Genomic DNA, 20,802 nt, shown 5'->3' on the forward strand with positions numbered 1-20,802 from the left:
TTCATTAAAATAAAAGCCTGTGGTGAAGATTTCCAACTGGGGCGATAGCTAGGAGATGTTTGGGTTGTATGGGGTGAGGGCTATAAAGCATTGAGGGATGAGCAGCCATGCTGCTTAGTAAAGAATTACTCTTCTCTTTCCCTAGGTTCATTTCCAAGGCCTTTGGGGAATGAGAAAGCCATGTAGACATACTGAGTATAGCAAAAATATAACCATCTACTTTTTTAAACCCAAATGATAGTACATATAAAAAGAATAGGAAAAATAAAAATGAAACTATAGATGGAAAAAATATTCTCTTACCATAATATGTGAGGTACTCTGCTGTGTGTAAAAATGTCAGTGAAACCAAAACGTTGAACATCCAATTTATTCCAGATGAACATGCATTTCCTGTACTCCTTGCCCAAAGGGGATATATTTCGGAATTCACCGTCCAAGGCATTGGTCCCATTCCTGAGAAAAATTAACATTTTCGGTAAAGTAGTTTATAAGAAATTTGAAAAACAGTAGTTTGTCTCCTTTAAAAAGAGATAACTTTAACACAGAAACACAAAGCCTTTGTTTACCAGGTGCGAAGAAAACAAGATATAAAATAAGGCCCAGAAGTGCAGTCCAGGAGTATGGCGTAGGGCAGAAATTGTAAGCCCAAAATACTTCTTCCGTTTTGAATTTGGTTTCATTCTCACACCTGAAAAATAATGAAATATTAAGTATTAACTTAATGTTTTAGGGTATAGTTGCAGAAATTCAATGTGCTCATCTTGAATGTTTTGGAAGTTCCTTAATGTCATTAAGGAAAAAGGGTCCATGATGTTTTTCTTGAAAAACAAATTAAGATTTAAATATACAGGATTACCTGTGAGGCTCACACAGAATATTTTAGATCTGAATATAATTCAAGAGAAAAAGCTGTGTGTACAGCTCAACAGCAAAAAAAAAATTGTCTAATTAAAAAATGGTCAGAGGATCTAAAGAGACATTTTCCTAAAAGAGATACATAGTTGGCCGACAGGTATATGAAAAGGTGTTCAACATCACTAATCATCAGGGAACTACAAATCCATAATCAAGGAAGTTGAAACCAAAATGAGGCATCACCTCCCCCTTGTCAGAATGGCTACCATCAAAACGATAAGAAATAACAAGTGCTGGTGGGGATGTGGAGAAAAGAGAAAACATTTGTGCACTATTGGTGGAATGTAAACTGGTGAAGCCACTTTCCATAACGGGATGGAGGTTCCTCAAAAAATTAAAGCAACCATATGATTTGACAATCCAACTTCTGTGTATTTATCTGAAGAAAACAAAAACACTAACTTGAAAAAACACATGTGCCTGCATGTCACTGTGGCATCGTTTACAACAGTCAGGACATGAAAGCAACCTAAGTGCCCACTGATGGATGAATGGAGACAGAAACGTGGTGTGTGCAAACACACCACACATACATAGAGGAATATGATTCAGCATTAAAACAGAAGGGATTTTTGCCATTTGTAATCACAAAAATGGACCTTGAGGGCATTATGCTAAACGAAATAAGTCAGAGAAAGACGAATACCATATGATCTGATATGTACGATCAAAACAAAAAAAACCTGAGCTCATAGGTACAGAGAACAGATCTGTGCTTGTAGGGGCACAGAGTTTGGGGTGTTGAAATGGGTTAAAAGGTACAAATATACAGTTACAAAATAAGTCATCAGATATAATATACAGCATGGCGACTATAGTTAATACTGTACCACATGACTGAAAGCTAAGAGAGTAGGTCTTAAATGTTCTCATGACAACAGACATTTGCAAATAATATAAGGTGACGGATGTTTAATACTAAATCATGTTGTACACCTGAAACTAATAAGTTATAGGTCAAATATACCTCAATTAAAAAACACATTGTATTTTATACCCACTTCATACAAGTCAGACATGATTTCTAGTTAGTTCTTGAAAGCCGCAGTAACACTTTAAGACTACTGAGTGTCAGTAAGTTGTGGTAGAAAGACCTTAGAATTTGTAGTCAGGACAAGATTCAAATCTTGAAACCAGATATTTAAAAAAAAAAAAGAAAGAGAGGGAGAAAAAGAAACAAACAAAAAAACCAAACAAGTGTGAGTGGGGGAGGGGAGAGAGAGGGAGAGAGAATCCCAAGCAGGTTCCATGCTGCCAGGGAAAAAAAGCCCAACATGGGGCTTGATCCCACGACCATGAGATCGGGACCTGAGTCAGGATCAAGAGTCACACCGACTGAGCCAACCAGATTCTTTTTTTTTTTTTTTTTTTTTTTTTTTTATAAAATGGGGATAATGCCTTACAGGTAATTTTAAGGATCAGAAGGGTCATTTGTAAAGAAGTGATAGCACAGATGTGAGCAGAGAACAATGCTTACATCTGATTCCAACTAACACTTTCCCTTCCTGCTAGGTGCCCTTACTTATGTCTCTGTCACTCCCTGATGACTTTGCCTCCTAGTTCTATTGTGAAGCAAAGTCTCCGCTGGTCTTAGACTGACTCCCAAGGTAAAGAGTTGTAAGTTCAACTTAATTAAAACTGGAATTTCCCAAAAAGACATAACCAGTCTCAAAAACATTCTTGCTTCCATTGTCATTTTTAGACTAGTATTCCACCTCTATCAACCTCTGTGTTTGAACCTTAACATCTAAGCCCTGTCCTTGCTGTCATAACCCTGACCTCTGTCATAACCCTCCACCTTGTCTTCATGATTTGGGTGCCTGGTCAGTCATATTCTCCACCTCCTCACATCCTCTGCCACAAGCATTTATTTTTACTTCTGGCCCATACTTTTGGCTTCATAGTTCTTTAGCTTCTGAAACTGCAGAGAGAGCACTCCGTAGTTTGCTTGATTTGGAACTATTTTACTTTAAGGTCTCAGAGCATTCCTTTTCTGATAACAAGCATTTTGTTTCCTCATTTCGTGTAATTTCCTCCACACCCCCCCAAAAATATTTAGATTTTAAACTCTTCTTAGTATTCACTTACTTTCATCACTGGGTGGGTATAGACCATGCCAATACTCTTTGTTGGCCTCTAGAATCCATCTTTCTTTTATCCATGCTTACCTGCTATTCTATTTCAGTTTCCAGCCCTGTGCAGTGGGAATTTAACTGCCTTCAATAACCACTGGGCAGGGGCACCTGGGTGGCTCAGTCGGTTAAGTGTCCAACTTCAGCTCAGGTCACGATCTCGCAGTCGGTGAGTTCGAGCCCCGCGTCGGGCTCTGGGCTGATGGCTCAGAGCCTGGAGCCTGCTTCCGATTCTGTGTCTCCCTCTCTCTCTGCCCCTCCCCCGTTTATGCTCTGTCTCTGTCTCAAAAATAAATAAAAATGGTAAAAAAAAAAATTAAAAAAAAAAAACCACTGGGCAAAATTATGGAACCATGCTGCTTTGTTCTATTAAAAGTTCATGCTAGGGACGACTGGGTGGCTCAGTCAGTTAAGCACTGGACTTCAGCTCAGGTCATGATCTCATGGTTTGTGGGTTTGAGCCCTGCATCGGGCTCTGTACTGGCAGCTCAGAGCCTGGAGCCTGCTTTGGTTTCTGTGTCTCCCTCTCTTTTTGCCCATCCCCTGCTCACCCTCTGTCTCTCCCTCTCTGTCTCAAAAATAAACATCTTTTAAAGTCTTCTCTACTGAATTCTCTGCTTCAGAGTAGACATTCAATAAACTTTGGTCAACTGTTGCTTCCATTAATTAAAATATTTAGTACTATCTTCTAGTACTGACATTTTTTCCTCCGCTTTCCCACTATGAATTTGGGTCCTTCTTTAAGAAGAAAACTGAACCTACTGAACCTCTGTTTTTCTATATTTTCTTTCAGTTTCTTTCAGTTCTTTTCCCACCTCCATTGGTAACATGTCTCTTCCCTTTTCTAAGGACCTGCACCTTCTTCTTCTTTGCCTTCTGTCTCCTCTGGGGTCACATTCCATCAGCAGTCTGTCTCTTTCCACCATTTTGTTTCTTCTGACTTGAACCTTCCCTTCTATTTACAACACACAAGATCACTGCTACTCAGTTGTTCAAACCCTCTCATATTACTACTACTAGTTCATCTGCCTTTATAGAGAAGTTTATACTGGTGAATTCTACATCCTCACTCCCCACTCTTATCTTCACAGCCCAGCTCACCCATCCACATCTATGCCAGTGGACTCCTGCTAGGCTCTGTTTTCCTGAATCTGCTCACCCAAAAGTCTGACCCTCAGTCAGTCCCTCCCTCCGTCCTAACCTCCAAATTCCTTTATCCTGCCTTGATTATGAGGTTCTTTGATTACTCTCTGGTGGTATTTGCTGACAACCCTTTTTCTTCTCCTTCCCCTTTGCTTTTACAGTTATATCTCCATCTCTCCATCTTATCTCTCTGATGTATAGGTCTTCATTGCTTTTTTAACTGTATCTCCCTCCCTCAACCGCTAAATATAGGTGTTTTCTAAGGTTCTCTTGTGGGGCCTGTCCTTTCTCTCTTAAACATCTAATTTTATTTTAATTATTTTTTAAAAGAAACGTAGATTGTCACATGCAGTGCCTCATTTGGATGTGTGTGGAGTCTTGGAATCTTGACTACCCTACATTCTCCTATGAATGGACCTTGACAGGTTGTTCAGAGTTTCTAACAGGTGCGCAATTCCCATATACCCTTGATGGAAGAACAGCCCTCCTCTATCCGGAAAGGTCACCCTCTTTGATTGCACGACTATAGGAGGGGTGCACACAGAGCAGTGAGGGAGGAAGGGGATACCGGCCTAGCCAGCCAGATCAGCCAAATCATCCCTGGTGACCAATGGGGTGACAGATGTCACTGCCAGATCACCCTCACACCCTGTCATCTTAGAGATTTATGATCTCCATATGATGCTCCCTGATAGGTTATTCTAGCACTAACTTTTGTCTCCACTAATGGAATCTGGGTATCTGCTGAATATCCACTATTCTTGCAGGCTGTTGGAACATTCAATGTGATGATGCATACTGAGGGCTTAGCACACTGCGTGGCAGGCAGTGTATGCCAGTGCCTCTCATGACATGCCTGTTTTCGATAATACCACCATCCTTTGAGTTGAAATGGGTTAAACTCTTGCAGTTAATCTTCAATGTTTTCTTTCCCATCTCTCTTTAAATCCTCTATACTGTGAAGTCCAAGTAAAGAAGAGTGGCGAAGACTATGAGCTCTGAGACTGGCATCCTATGTTCAAACCTAAGTTGGGACATCCAGATTTGAAGCTGGGATGTATGTGAGCTAGGAACTTAACTTTTAAAAGCCTGTGTCCTCATCTGTGAAATAAGGATTCTCCTGACAGCCACCTCAAATAGTTACTTTGAGGCTTACATGAGATAATGGATGCAAAGACCTTCACGTGGTATGGGTAAGAATTCACGATTATACTCCTAGACATGGTTTCTTGAATCTGACTCTTCTTTTCTATTTGCATCAAGACCACCCTAATTCAGACTCTGAGTGTGTGTCTCCTCACCTGCATGCATCTCTACAGCAGACTCTAGAGTGGCCTCCCCATGATCTGTTTCCTGATGTTCATGCACTCCTCAAGTCCTCTCTCAGTGTGGGAGTGACCTGTGACTTCTTTCTAACAGAATGTGCCAAAAGTGACAGGACACATGTGACTAAGTATGTAAGGACTGTGCTGCTTCGCTGAAGTCTCTCCCTCTCTTGCAGGTACAGATGCCACCCATTCACCTGTCTGAAATTCTTTCTTCTCAATGCATTTTCATTTTCCTCATTTACGTCATTATCACAGAAGGGCTCTATGTTGTCCTATCTGAAGAGCCTCTCTTTTTTACTGTCCTGGACTCTCCTCCGAGGCAGCGCAGCGCAAAGGTTAAGGGCACAGGGTCTAGAGTCAGGCCGCATGGTTTTGTACCTCAGTTCTGTTACTTACCAGGTGTATAACCTTGGGCAAGTTGCTTAGCCTCTTTGTACCTCAGTTTTCTAATCTGTAAAATAAAAGTCCCTAAGAAACTCGTTATGAAGATTACACACAGTTGATAACTGTGTGGCACAAAGAAAGTGATTTAAGTGTTTGCCAAAAGAATAGCCAGTTTTGTACCCCCCACCCCTGTTTTCTTAAATCCCAACCTCTAGTTCATATTAGTATTCTCTACGGACATAAACGAAGCCTTTGCACTAAACTGTGAGTAGAAAACAGCAGTAGAGATCTCCTGATCAATAATCCTTCACCTTCATTTCCCACCAATAGTCTTTTGAGTTCTGAAGATCTTAAAATGAGAAAATAAGAGAGGGGATGAGGAGAGAGAGGAAAGGAGAAAAGATAAGCATGTAGGTTGCCGGGGAGGGAAATGCTTACAAATACTCAAATCACTAAAAAAATCACTGAAAAATTCTATTCACTATTTCATCCATTATTATCAAAGTTATTTGCATGATCTGTTTTTCTGGAACAATGGGCAGTAGCAAATTCAGCGTGGGCTCTGTGCAAGGTCTGATGTAGCTTTTCACCATTTGGCCGTGCATGTGTATATGCGTAAAAAGGCGAGTGACTCCCTGTAATCCTGGTGCTGATTTTAGGAAACCACTGCAGGCTCTGACTTGGCAGTTACACACTCAGATACGTAGACAGCTAATGACTAAGACTGTGACATCATCTGACCTTTAAAATACAAACACTAGAAATCCCAACTAAAAGATAAAAATGTATATTCCAAATGCTATTGCAAAATACCCTCATGTTTTCCTGGCTGAGCAAGTGCCGGTGGAAGAACATAACGCTCCAGAGAAAGAACAAAAAATACTTTGACATCAGTGTGTGGGTTGGGATTAGAAAGAGTCATGCACTCTGATGGGACACCTCACCACATTCTACAGCAAAACCAGGAAATGGACTACAATAACAGGAGCTGCGCAGAGGCCACTGCAGTGGACAGAGCAGCACAATCCTGTGAGCAGGTGAAACAGGTCTGACTTTGCCAGACTCTGAGAACTAACTGGTACCAAGAGCATGACTAGACTGACACCTGATACATAGACTGCATAAACGATGGGTTTGCTGTTCCAGCCATGGGACCCACAGTGCTTCCTTTAATGACGCATCTAGAAATGAACACCTCTCTTGGAAGGTAGAACAATTCTCCCTTGCCTACTCGACACCCACTCTAAAACCAGTTCAGATGTATAGAGCTACTTCTGCCTGTTTGGTGTGTGTATGTTGCCTCTCCACCAGATATCCAAAGAAATAACCAAAGGAACTAAGTGGTGCAACTGCTTTGCCACAGTTAACCATAAGCAACTCACTCCATGCTTTCTCTACAGCACACTCTTTCTGTATTGCTCCTTTATTCACTGTGATGAAACGAACTGCTTCATGTTCACACATGGGGGGGTGCGAGAAAATACAAACCTGTATTTGAATCGCAAAACTTCAAATCTTTTTACCCAATCCTAATCACTGAGAAACCTAGAGAACTTTGTCTCCTTCCCAGATTTTACTAAAAGATGTAGGATTTTGGAGAAGAGAAGCAAAAGCTCACTGTGGTTTGCCTTGACACATCTATCATTCTTCTACAGGGTTTATCACACATGCTTTCCTTGCTGGTTCACTACTGAGCAGTGGGAGTGAAGAAGCATGATGCCGTCTCCAGTTCCTGATGTAGGTCTGTGATTTCTTTGAAGAACATCATTAAGCTATCATCTCAAAACAAAGTGGACAACCCTGAGAGTTAACATTAATAGTTTTATAGGAATTTATAATCTGGTTCTACAGGGATAGTCTGAGCATGGTGGTAGAAGGGTACCTAGAAAAGGATGGAGTATCTCCCCTTCGCTCTTGTCTGAGAAGAAATAAACACAATGCCAATCACTCAGAGGGCCAGGATGATGTCAATTTACAAGCAACCCAATCCGTGAGAAATTTTAACTTTCAGGCATCCCACCAAAGCAACAGGAAAACTTACTGTTAAAAACTTGACTCATTACTTTTCACTTTGATTTTTGTGTACTAGCATAATTCCTACATAATAATCCAATATGAAATAAACTTCTGTTAAGGGTGGCAACACAGCCTTTAAATTCTAACACACGTATAGTTGAGTAATTTTAGAAAAGTATGGTTCCCTAGCTTGCAATATGTAGACCAGGTTGAAGATCTTGGCCTTACATGATTTTCCATTGTCTAGCCTTTTATTTTTCCTGTTTTTGTTTCACAATTTTCCTGCAGAGGACTGTCACATAAAGGCAAGTTGAAAAAAATAATCGATTATCTTTTGTTATCATTTTCTGATGAAAAGAAAACCTTTAAACTTTTTGAGATGAATCACAGATATGGGCAAATTTCAATAGCATTAGATATTTGGAGCTCAAAGTCTCTTTTTAAATGAATGAGTAAAGTTTTATTTGTATATAAAACATGGCATCTAGGCCATTTACCAGTATGTTGGCTAACTTATATACCCTAAGTATGGGAAACAGATGGACAGAATAAGAGTGTTACCAAATGAAAATAATATTTAAAGTCATACAGATGCAGTGACATTGGTGTAGTCTCTAATTCTAGTAAGAATTTAAATTGATATAATTTCCTTTTGGAATGAAATCTGGAATGAAATATTCTTAGGAAATTTTCTAAATGGAAATACCTGCTGAAAGATACTTCACTATACTTTTATTTACCAGGAGCTTAACACAGATGAGTAATTAGAAACAACAAAAATATTTGCAATGAAGGGTAGTTAAGTCAATTAAGGTACAACGTGACTGTAGAGAATAATGTAGGCATTAAAATAACTATTAAAAGTAAGCTGAGCTAAATTACAAAGGTGGGTTTGAAGATTAAGTCTTAGATCTAACGTAGGTTACTTTCATTTTGATACCAAATTGGCAAACGGACAGTACAATGAATGTCTGCACAATCAAAAACAGAAATAAGTGGATGTGGTTCCTCTGTTGGCTCTCTGGTTCCTCCCAGACTTTTACTTCATAAGAAAATACTTCATCATTCCTTTTCTTTTTTTTTTTCAATATACAAAATTTATTGTCAAATTGGTTTCCATACAACACCCAGTGCTCCTCCCAAAAGGTGCCCTCCTCAATACCCATCACCCACCCTCCCCTCCCTCCCACCCCCCATCAACCCTCAGTTTGTTCTTAGTTTTTAAGAGTCTCTTATGCTTTGGCTCTCTCCCACTCTAACCTCTTTTTTTTTTTTTTTTTTTTTTCCTTCCCCTCCCCCATGGGTTTCTGTTACGTTTCTCAGGATCCACATAAGAGTGAAACCATATGGTATCTGTCTTTCTCTGTATGGCTTATTTCACTTAGCATCACACTCTCCAGTTCCATCCACGTTGCTACAAAAGGCCATATTTCATTCTTTCTCATTGCCACGTAGTATTCCATTGTGTATATAAACCACAATTTCTTTATCCATTCATCAGTTGATGGACATTTAGGCTCTTTCCATAATTTGGCTATTGTTGAGAGTGCTGCTATAAACATTGGGGTACAAGTGCCCCTATGCATCAGTACTCCTGTATCCCTTGGGTAAATTCCTAGCAGTGCTATTGCTGGGTCATAGGGTAGGTCTAGTTTTAATTTTCTGAGGAACCTCCACACTGCTTTCCAGAGCGGCTGCACCAATTTGCATTCCCACCAACAGTGCAAGAGGGTTCCCGTTTCTCCACATCCTCTCCAGCATCTATAGTCTCCTGATTTCTTCATTTTGGCCACTCTGACTGGCGTGAGGTGATATCTGAGTGTGGTTTTGATTTGTATTTCCCTGATAAGGAGCGACATTGAACATCTTTTCATGTGCCTGTTGGCCATCCGGATGTCTTCTTTAGAGAAGTGTCTATTCATGTTTTCTGCCCATTTCTTCACTGGGTTATTTGTTTTTCGGGTGTGGAGTTTGGTGAGCTCTTTATAGATTTTAGATACTAGCCCTTTGTCCGATATGCCATTTGCAAATATCTTCTCCCATTCCGTTGGTTGCCTTTTAGTTTTGTTGGTTGTTTCCTTTGCTGTGTAGAAGCTTTTTATCTTCATAAGGTCCCAGTAATTCACTTTTGCTTTTAATTCCCTTGCCTTTGGGGATGTGTCGAGTAAGAGATTGCTACGGCTGAGGTCAGAGAGGTCTTTTCCTGCTTTCTCTTCTAGGGTTTTGATGGTTTCCTGTCTCACATTCAGGTCCTTTATCCATTTTGAGTTTATTTTTGTGAATGGTGTGAGAAAGTGGTCTAGTTTCAACCTTCTACATGTTGCTGTCCAGTTCTCCCAGCACCATTTGTTAAAGAGACTGTCTTTTTTCCACTGGATGTTCTTTCCTGCTTTGTCAAAGATGAGTTGGCCATACTTTTGTGGGTCTAGTTCTGGGGTTTCTATTCTATTCCATTGGTCTATGTGTCTGTTTTTATGCCAATACCATGCTGTCTTGATGATGACAGCTTTGTAGTAGAGGCTAAAGTCTGGGATTGTGATGCCTCCTGCTTTGGTCTTCTTCTTCAAAATTACTTTGGCCATTCGGGGCCTTTTGTGGTTCCATATGAATTTTAGGATTGCTTGTTCTAGCTTCGAGAAGAATGCTGGTGCAATTTTGATTGGGATTGCATTGAATGTGTAGATAGCTTTGGGTAGTATTGACATTTTGACAATATTTATTCTTCCAATCCATGAGCACGGAATGTCTTTCCATTTCTTTATATCTTCTTCAATTTCCTTCATAAGCTTTCTATAGCTTTCAGCATACAGATCTTTTACATCTTTGGTTAGATTTATTCCTAGGTATTTTATGCTTCTTGGTGCAATTGTGAATGGGATCAGTTTCTTTATTTGTCTTTCTGTTGCTTCATTGTTAGTGGATAAGAATGCAACTGATTTCTGTACATTGATTTTGTATCCTGCAACTTTGCTGAATTCATGTATCAGTTCTAGCAGACTTTTGGTGGAGTCTATCGGATTTTCCATGTATAATATCATGTCATCTGCAAAAAGCGAAAGCTTGACTTTATCTTTGCCAATTTTGATGCCTTTGATTTCCTTTTGTTGTCTGATTGCTGATGCTAGAACTTCCAACTCTATGTTAAACAACAGTGGTGAGAGTGGGCATCCCTGTCGTGTTCTTGATCTCAGGGAAAAAGCTCTCAGTTTTTCCCCATTGAGGATGATGTTAGCTGTGGGCTTTTCATAAATGGCTTTGATGATGTTTAACTATGTTCCTTCTATCCCGACTTTCTCAAGGGTTTTTATTAAGAAAGCGTGCTGGATTTTGTCAAAGGCCTTTTCTGCATCGATTGACAGGATCATATGGTTCTTATCTTTTCTTTTATTAATGTGATGTATCACGTTGATTGATTTGCGAATGTTGAACCAGCCCTGCATCCCAGGAATGAATCCCACTTGATCATGGTGAATAATTCTTTTTATATGCTGTTGAATTCGATTTGCTAGTATCTTATTGAGAATTGTTGCATCCATATTCATCAGGGATATTGGCCTGTAGTTCTCTTTTTTTAGGAGAAAAAAACGTTTTTAAACGTCTGGGAGAACTCCCCTGGGAAGCCATCTGGTCCTGGACTCTTATTTGTTGGGAGATTTTTGATAACGGATTCAATTTCTTCGCTGGTTATGGGTCTGTTCAAGCTTTCTATTTCCTCCTGATTGAGTTTTGGAAGAGTGTGGGTGTTTAGGAATTTGTCCATTTCTTCCAGGTTGTCCAATTTGTTGGCATATAATTTTTCATAGTATTCCCTGATAATTGCTTGTATCTCTGAGGGATTGGTTGTAATCATTCCATTTTCATTTATGATTTTACCTATTTGGGTCATCTCCCTTTTCTTTTTGAGAAGCCTGGCTAGAGGTTTGTCAATTTTGTTTATTTTTTCAAAAAACCAACTCCTGGTTTCGTTGATCTGCTCTACCATTTTTTTAGATTCTATATTTATTTCTGCTCTGATTTTTATTATTTCTCTTCTTCTGCTGGGTTTAGGCTCCTTTGCTGTTCTGCTTCTATTTCCTTTAGGTGTGCTGTTAGATTTTGTATTTGGGATTTTTCTTGTTTCTTGAGATAGGCCTGGATTGCAATGTATTTTCCTCTCAGGACTGCCTTCGCTGCATCCCAAAGCGTCTGGATTGTTGTATTTTCATTTTCGTTTGTTTCCATATGTTTTTTAATTTCTTCTCTAATTGCCTGGTTGACCCACTCATTCTTTAGTAGGGTGTTCTTTAACCTCCATGCTTTTGGAGGTTTTCCAGACTTTTTCCTGTGGTTGATTTCAAGCTTCATAGCATTGTGGTCTGAAAGTATGCATGGCATAATTTCAATTCTTGTAAACTTACGAAGGGCTGTTTTGTGACCCAGTATTTGATCTATCTTGGAGAATGTTCCATGTGCACTCGAGAAGAAAGTACATTCTGTTGCTTTGGGATGCAGAGTTCTAAATATATCTGTCAAGTCCATCTGATCCAATGCATCATTCAGGGCCCTTGTTTCTTTATTGACCGTGTGTCTAGATGATCTATCCATTTCTGTAAGTGGAGTGTTAAAGTGCCCTGCAATTACCACATTCTTATCAATAAGGTTGCTTATGTTTATGAGTAATTGTTTTATATAACTGGGGGCTCCGGTATTCGGCGCATAGACATTTATAATTGTTAGCTCTTCCTGGTGGATAGACCCTGTAATTATTATATAATGTCCTTCTTCATCTCTTGTTACAGCCTTTAATTTAAAGTCTAGTTTGTCTGATATAAGTATGTCTACTCCAGCTTTCTTTTGGCTTCCAGTAGCATGATAAATAGTTCTCCATCTGATACCCTATGTCTTTTGGTTGGCGCATTTAATCCATTTACATTCAGTGTTATTATAGAAAGATACGGGTTTAGAGTCACTGTGATGTCTGTATGTTTTATGCTTGTAGTGATGTCTCTGGTACTTTGTCTCACAGGGTCCCCCTTAGGATCTCTTGTAGGGCTGGTTTAGTGGTGACAAATTCCTTCAGTTTTTGTTTGTTTGGGAAGACCTTTATCTCTCCTTCTATTCTAAATGACAGACTTGCTGGATAAAGGATTCTCGGCTGCATATTTTGTCTGTTTAGCACACTGAAGATCTCGTGCGAAGCCTTTCTGGCCTGCCAAGTTTCAAAAGAGAGATCAGTCACGAGTCTTATAGGTCTCCCTTTATATGTGAGGGCACGTTTATCCCTTGCTGCTTTCAGAATTTTCTCTTTATCCTTGTATTTTGCCAGTTTCACTATGATATGTCGTGCAGAAGATCGATTCAAGTTACGTCTGAAGGGAGTTCTCTGTGCCTCTTGGATTTCAATGCCTTTTTCCTTCCCCAGTTCAGGGAAGTTCTCAGCTATAATTTCTTCAAGTACCCCTTCAGCACCTTTCCCTCTCTCTTCCTCCTCTGGGATACCAATTATGCGTATATTATTTCTTTTTAGTGTATCACTTAGTTCTCTAATTTTCCCCTCATACTCCTGGATTTTTTTATCTCTCTTTTTCTCAGCTTCCTCTTTTTCCATAACTTTATCTTCTAGTTCACCTATTCTCTCCTCTGCCTCTTCAATCCGAGCCGTCGTCGTTTCCATTTTGTTTTGCATTTCGTTTAAAGCGATTTTCAGCTCCTCGTGACTGTTCCTTAGTCCCTTGATCTCTGTGGCAAGAGATTCTCTGCTGTCCTCTATACTGTTTTCAAGCCCAGCAATTAATTTTATGACTATTATTCTAAATTCACTTTCTGTTATATTATTTAAATCCTTTTTGATCAGTTCATTGGCTGTTGTTATTTCCTGGAGATTCTTCTGAGGGGAATTCTTCCGTTTGGTCGTTTTGGATAGTCCCTGGAGTGGTGAGGACCTGCAGGGCACTTCCCCTGTGCTGTGGTGTATAACTGGAGTTGGTGGGCAGAGCCGCAGTCCGACCTGATGTCTGCCCCCAGCCCACCGCTGGGGCCACAGTCAGACTGGTGTGTGCCTTCTCTTCCCCTCTCCTAGGGGCAGGATTCACTGTGGGGTGGGGTGGCATGACCCGTCTGGGCTACTTGCACACTGCGAGGCTTGTGGTGCTGGGATCTGGCGTATTAGCTGGGGTGGGTAGGCAAGGTGCACGGGGGCAGGAGGGGCAGGCTTAGCTCGCTTCTCCTTAGGTGATCCAGTTCAGGAGGGGCCCTGTGGCAGCGGGAGGGAGTCAGATCCGCTGCCGGAGGTTTGGCTCTGCAGAAGCACAGAGTTGGGTGTTTGCGCGGAGCGAGCAAGTTCCCTGGCAGGAACTGGTTCCCTTTGGGATTTTGGCTGGGGGATGGGCGGGGGAGATGGCGGTGGCGAGCGCCTTTGTTCCCCGCCAAGCTGAGTCTGCCGTCTGGGGCTCAGCAGCTCTCCCTCCCTTTGTCCTCCAGCCTTCCCGCTTTCTGAGCAGAGCTGTTAACTTATGACCTCCCAGATGCTAAGTCGCGCTTGCTGTGGGAACACAGTCCATCCGGCCCCTCCGCTTTTGCCAGCCAGACTCGGGGGCTCTGCTTGGCTGGCAGGCTGCCCCTCCGCCCCGGCTCCCTCCCGCCAGTCCGTGGAGCGTGCACCGCCTCGCCGCCCTTCCTACCCTCTTTGGTGGGCCTCTCGTCTGGGCTTGGCTCCGGAGACTCCGTTCTGCTAATCCTCTGGCGGTTTTCTGGGTTATTTAGGCAGGTGTAGATGGAATCTAAGTGATCAGCAGGACGCGCGGTGAGCCCAGCGTCCTCCTATGCCGCCATCTTCCCAGAAAACCCATCATTCCTTTTCCTACTGCATTATTACACTGACAGCAAGTGGTCAGGGTCTACTTTGTAAAGATTACCTGGAAACATGGAAAATACCAATGAAGTTGGCAGTGCGGGAGCTATCAGTGATATAAGGTTATATGAATAAGGGTAAATGGGAATATGGAAAACTAGGAGGAAAGAAAAATCTGTTACAATGATGACTGCTTTCACTTTTGAATTTATAGTTGTGATAATGTCACTTTGACAACATGGGAGCAACTTTAACAACTCATGGGCAACTATTCTTGCGCCTCTTTTTCCATTGTTTTGTTTCACTCTATTTATTTTTCCTATTGTAAAGGCAAGCATTAGAGCTAATGTTATTAGCCATTCTCCTGCTTCAACTGGCACCAGAAGTAAGGGAACTTTGCCTTTGAATTACAAACCTCCTCCACTATGCTGTTCCTTCGTATCACCCCAAAGGCCTCAAAGCTCTCGTTTCTGTATTTACATTCTTCTATTAGCACACTGCTTCCCTTCTTAGGAGTCTCACAGTGCCTGCCTCTGTCCACAGCTCAGGACTGCCCCACGTGCAAATGGTAGTGCTGTGCTGCACAAACTGCCTGCCTGGCTAACACTATGTTTGGCACCAGCAGCCCTGGCATAGGGTAGATGCTTCATATCAGAGAATGACTTGACAAAGTATTTATATTCTCTCTCTCAGGAGGTCAGAATACGACCAATTTGAAATGAATAGAGCAATACAGAAGTGGAAAGACTCAGAGAAGGTAAGCAGAGGCCATGAGAAGGATCATATCATTGTTAGTGATGGGGGAGTGCAGAAGAGAGAGGCAAAGAGCAGACTACCACCAATCTGATGCATAGTATTCTAGATCTTCTTTGTTTCTTCCTTCCTTCCTTCCTTCCTTCCTTCCTTCCTTCCTTCCTTCCTTCCTTTCTATTTTGTTCTCTTACTTTCCTGGGTAACTTTACCATAAAACTTCCATTAACCAGGAAATCTTGTGTCTCTGTTCTTCTCAAGTTCTAACAAAATGATGGCTATGTTCTAAGATAGAGTACTGATCCTGATTTTCAATCTGTAAAATCCCACAGGTCCTCAGAGAGTGTATCACAATGGCCATACAGCTCCGTTCTTGCAACAATGTTTTTTTTAAATACTGAAAATATGATATATAATATGAAGATAACTCTTCCCCCTATAGGCACTGTGGGAGATGCTACTCTTATTCCAACTATGCTGTACTCTGTTGCTCATATATTTTCTGGAGTTTCTTTTGGATCATATTCAGAATCTACTTCTTTGTCACTCAAGACAAACTCTCTTCCTCCTTTTTTTTATTTCTTGCCATTATGAGCCAATCATATGAGGAAGTCTGAAGTATTTGGTACGAAAAAGAGACTGAACCAAATGGAGTAGACGTGAGGAAACTGTGTAACTGAAATAATAGCAGCAAACAGAATAAGTTCAGTTGTTTGTCATACGCTCTAGAGAAATATGCGGATGTTGCTAAATGGGGTTGTGCTGCAAGCACACTGCTGCCATCAATGGTATTTAAATTGAAAGCCACTTGTGAGATCTTGGATTATGTCTAATACCTGGCACAATGTATAGGCTTATTTGTTAAATAAATTAGTAAACAAATGAAGAAAAGGCTTAATTTCAATAGAATCGATTTTGCTGATTGCTATGGATTTAATACTTTAGTATAAGAACTATTTAATAATGAAAAACTACTTTTTCAAATAAGACAATACTAAAGTAAATGAAATTAATAATGCAGTTTATAATGAGGCAGGATTATGAGCGGCTCCCATGTGACGATGCTATGATAAGGGTCTCATGATGTGAAAGATACCATCGTTCTCAAGTTTCAATTCAGAGACCTGAGGTTTTCCCACACATCAGGGTTTGCTCTCTTCCCTGACTTCTTTTACTCTCCTGCATTTCTTGGGGACTTTTCTCCAGTAAGGACACAGTACTTCTCTCTTTCCTCTTCCTTCCCTGGGGCTTCATAGGCTAGTACACTTAGTACATTTTATATGTAAGCAATGCTCCATGTTTTTTAAACAAAAAAATAAACATACTTTTATCAATTTTAAGCGGACATTTGGTCATCTAATACCAGTCTCTCCACTATACTGTAAGTATTAGAGAAGACATATATTTGGCATTAAAAATTTTAAATAAGAATTTATCTCTACTTAATTTAAAAAGTTATTGCCTGTGGTGATACAAGACAGACATTATTTCCTTACATAAGCATCGTGAAATCTGCCTGTATCATCCGAAGCCGTGAGAGCCTCATAACACTGCTCCGGGCTGATTTTCTTTCCACCGTGAGAGTTCCTGCACAGGATCCACCCCGCTCATTTTTATTTGCAGGTGCACGGGAATGAATGTAGCTGATTTATCGCTGTTGGCTATCTTGATGCACACAATGGCATAATTTGTTTCTTGGATTCTTTTCAATCCGTTTTACAGCTGCCTTCCATCAAATGTGAGTCCCACAGCTTCTTTATGAAAGCTGTGCTCCCAACAGAAATGTCCTTGAGTAGCAGTATATCTTCACTTGAGGGAGTTGACTAATATTTGTATGGAGTTTTACCATACACAAAACACCTTAATATACATTAACTAATTTAAATCCCATAATAATCCAAAGTTAGGGAGCATCAATAATTTCATTTTGCATATGAGACAAGTCTTTTGAAAATACAGTAACATTCCCAAGATTACACAGGAGAGGCAGCATTTGAAACTCAGTCTTCTCGGTTTCTTTCTCCTTCAACATGATCGTCCTACCCATTCATATATATATGAAAACCTCTTTCTTAAGGTGCCTTATTTTTTTTGAGGTTTATTTGTTTGAGAAAGAGATGGTGCAATCAGAGGAAGGGCAGAGAGAGAGGGAGAAAGAATCTCAAGCAGGCTCTGTGTGTTATTAGTGTGGAGCCTGATGCAGGGCTGGAACATAAGAACCATGAGATCATGACGTGAGCCAAAATCAAGACTCAGAAGCCCAACCGACTGAGCCACCCAGGTGCCGCTGAGGTGCCTGATCTTTTATGGAATATAAATGGAAAAAGAGGAGATGAAATCTCTGTTTGAAATCTCCCCTAAGTCAGTGTTCTTCTTTTTTTTAAATAAAAATTAAAAAAAAAATTTTAATGAATATTAAAAAAAAATGTTTTTTATCTTAGAGGGAGAGCACATGTGAGCAGGGGAGAGGGGCAGAGGAAGGGAGAGAGATTGTGGGGGGGGGGGTCGATCCCATGACCCTGGGATCATGACCTGAGCTGAAATCAAGAGTCAGATGCTTAACTGACTGAGCCACGCAGGCACCCACCCAGTTTTCTTCCTTAAGGTCACTACTGAAGTAAGTCACTAAATCTCTATCCAAAATGAGTAGAATAAAATGCTTCCCAAAGAGCATTAGGAATTAAAATGAGCAGCACCTTGGCAGATCTGAGCCTCTGTGTCTTATACATTCGCTTTTGACTCAATATCCATGTTGCCCAAAGCACAAACCAACAATCAGAATAGAAATGATGCTTATATGAGCTAGCAGTTAAAATGTCACATAACAATTTCAATAGCTAGATAAGTCATTTGAGGGCAGTGATGTAAACACCACAGATGTATTACAAGGAGAACAATCATTCCAATGCAACAAGATGGCAGTGTTATTCAGGCTTTAAATAATACACACTCTAAAACACAGCTACATAATGATTTTTTCTGATATAGCTGTCATTAAGGAAATTAAAAAAAAAGCGTCCCCAGAAAGTTGCTTACAAGGATGAAAATACACATGGAATGTCTCACAGATTACTTAAAAAAGAAATTGTGCCATTAGTTATTGACATAAGAGTTTTGTAAATAGTGAAGAGATGGACTCGTTATTATAAAACTATAAACTGTAAGGCAGTTTCACATTATTTTATCTCAAATTACTGCCAAAGTGAAAATGTAATAGCTTCATAAATTAAGCATTTTGACCGCACTTGCCTTTTTTCTCACTTTCTGATTTGTATAGAAATGTCTGAAACACCTTACTGATCACCGGGAATGAAACAAAACTGTACAACAGAGATGTGTCATGATCTTTCTAAATCGAAGATGGTTTTTCTGCCATTTGGGTGAATGAGTAGCTTAACAGGTCCTTTACCGTCCACCCTGTCCTTCCTTCTACTGTGTTCCTGGTACTGGAGCAAAGCAAATGGTGTCACACCCACCCTCAGACTCACCATCCTAAAAACAGGCCTGGCTTCACACTGCAGGGTCTGTCCCCTGCTCCAGCCTCATCCTTCACTCCCTCCCCCTCACTTACCATCCTCACCCCTGCTCCCACGGGCCAGCACGGTGACAAACACACAGTTGGTGCTCAATAAATACGTTAAATGAATCAATCACTTTCACCATTTGACGATGTAACAAAATACTGCCTCATGATTCTGAAATTCCTTCATTTCTAAAGCAATTTTGTGTAAGGAGAGAACGAATTAGTGTGATATATTTGTCAGATGAATTTTTATGATTTTTTTACTTTATAGTAGGTACAGTTACATAGACTTTTAACTCCAAGTAATCACTCCTTGAATTAACTTACTATTTCAACAAATAAATGTTTGTTGTATTATTAGCAGGTAAGAAGTTTTTATATTTCTTTACACACACACAAACACCCATAGCCGCAGAAGAGGTATTATGGAATCTGTGGCCTTTTTCTTCACAAAGAGAGAGAAAAGGGATGGTAGTTATGGACAAAGTGGGTGCGTAGTCTTCTGTTAGACCCTGACATATCCTGAAAGAGGGAACTTAGCACATGTCCTGTGATTTAGAGTTGTCCAGGAGATCAGCTCTAACACCTGGTAATGAAGAGTATTCGGAACATGTGAACAAGCCACAGGCAACCTTTGATTATGGATGGTTCACTGTTGAGGCTCTATCTTGGATCCTAGATGAACTTGTATTCTGTGGGGTTAAGATAACCATGGTCCTCTTTAAGAGACAAAACAGATGAACAAAAGGGAAGGGAAACAAAACTATTAAAAGACACGGAGGGGGACAAAACAGAAGAGACTCATAAATATGGAGAACAAGTGGAAGGTTACTGGAGGGGTTGTGGGAGAGGGGATGGGTTAAATGGGTAAGGGTCACTAAGGAATCTAGTCCTGAAATCATTGTTGCACTATATGCTAGCTAATTTGGATGTAAATTAAAAAAAAAAATAAAAAATAAAACAAGTTAAAAAAAAACATAAAAAAAAAGATAACCATGGTCCTGGAACTATGCTTCAAATAAGGTCAAGGTCTTAGGAGACTGAAGAAAAATCTTAGGGAAAAGCACATACTCTAATTTAAGGAAGGCTTGCTATACTTTTATTGTAAAGTAAATTAAAAAAACCTCATGTTTACCTTGGGTAGAAGTTTTCCCTGAGGGAACCTGGAGTTGATAATATATATGCCTCAAAGTTCTACCCCTTTAAAGGAAAGGTGAGTCCTGAAGCATCTGAAATGCATATTGTAGGCAGATACTGGCATATAGAGAGGAACATACAATTCTGAGGTGGGTCCTCAGGGATTGTTAGATCAGTCTGGCTGCCCTAATCACAACAGAGAAAACCCAGAGTCATGAAATTTTAGGAGTTGGGAAAACTTCAAACAGAGAGTTTTATATCTGGACTCAACTTTGGTGAGTACTGTCTTTACCCTCTGTGGAGTGTGGGATGGCTCCGAGGGTTAAAAACGTTATCTAAATCCTCTCTCTCTGGTAACAGGTACAAAGAATATTTTCCCTGGAAGAAAGTGCTGATCAAATTTGAGAGTTCAGTAAATGGCCTACTTTGAGCTTTTTTTGGCCCCACTTGCCTTTGTTCTTGGCATGGTGCCTATAATAGCTAGAACATTTTTATATGAATAGAATCATAGCCACGAATAAATTTTCTGCAAATGTTTTCTTTAAAAAAAGATAAAATTGTAATGTAGTAAAACAGTGAAATCAACCTAGATGTTGTGACTCTCTGATCCATATATCTGGAGTTACTCAGTCTGGTCAAATC

At 40.3% G+C, this 20,802-nt stretch overlaps 1 protein-coding gene across 1 annotated transcript in view; it reads right to left on the minus strand.

Moving 5' to 3' along the window:
- Window positions 1–20,802, minus strand: part of SLC2A13 (solute carrier family 2 member 13) — a 381,521-nt gene that overhangs the window by 10,964 nt on the left and 349,755 nt on the right. Inside the window, exons 8-9 of the mRNA XM_078449949.2 lie at window positions 570–691; window positions 304–456 (exon numbers count right to left, since the gene is read on the minus strand). Of these exons, the coding sequence (XP_078306075.2) occupies window positions 304–456; window positions 570–691 (275 nt within the window). The remainder of the gene's footprint in view (window positions 1–303; window positions 457–569; window positions 692–20,802) is intronic.

This window comes from Panthera onca, chromosome B4, assembly GCF_046562875.1.
Source record: "Panthera onca isolate mPanOnc1 chromosome B4, mPanOnc1 haplotype 2, whole genome shotgun sequence".
In the NCBI taxonomy this organism is placed as follows: domain Eukaryota; kingdom Metazoa; phylum Chordata; class Mammalia; order Carnivora; family Felidae; genus Panthera; species Panthera onca.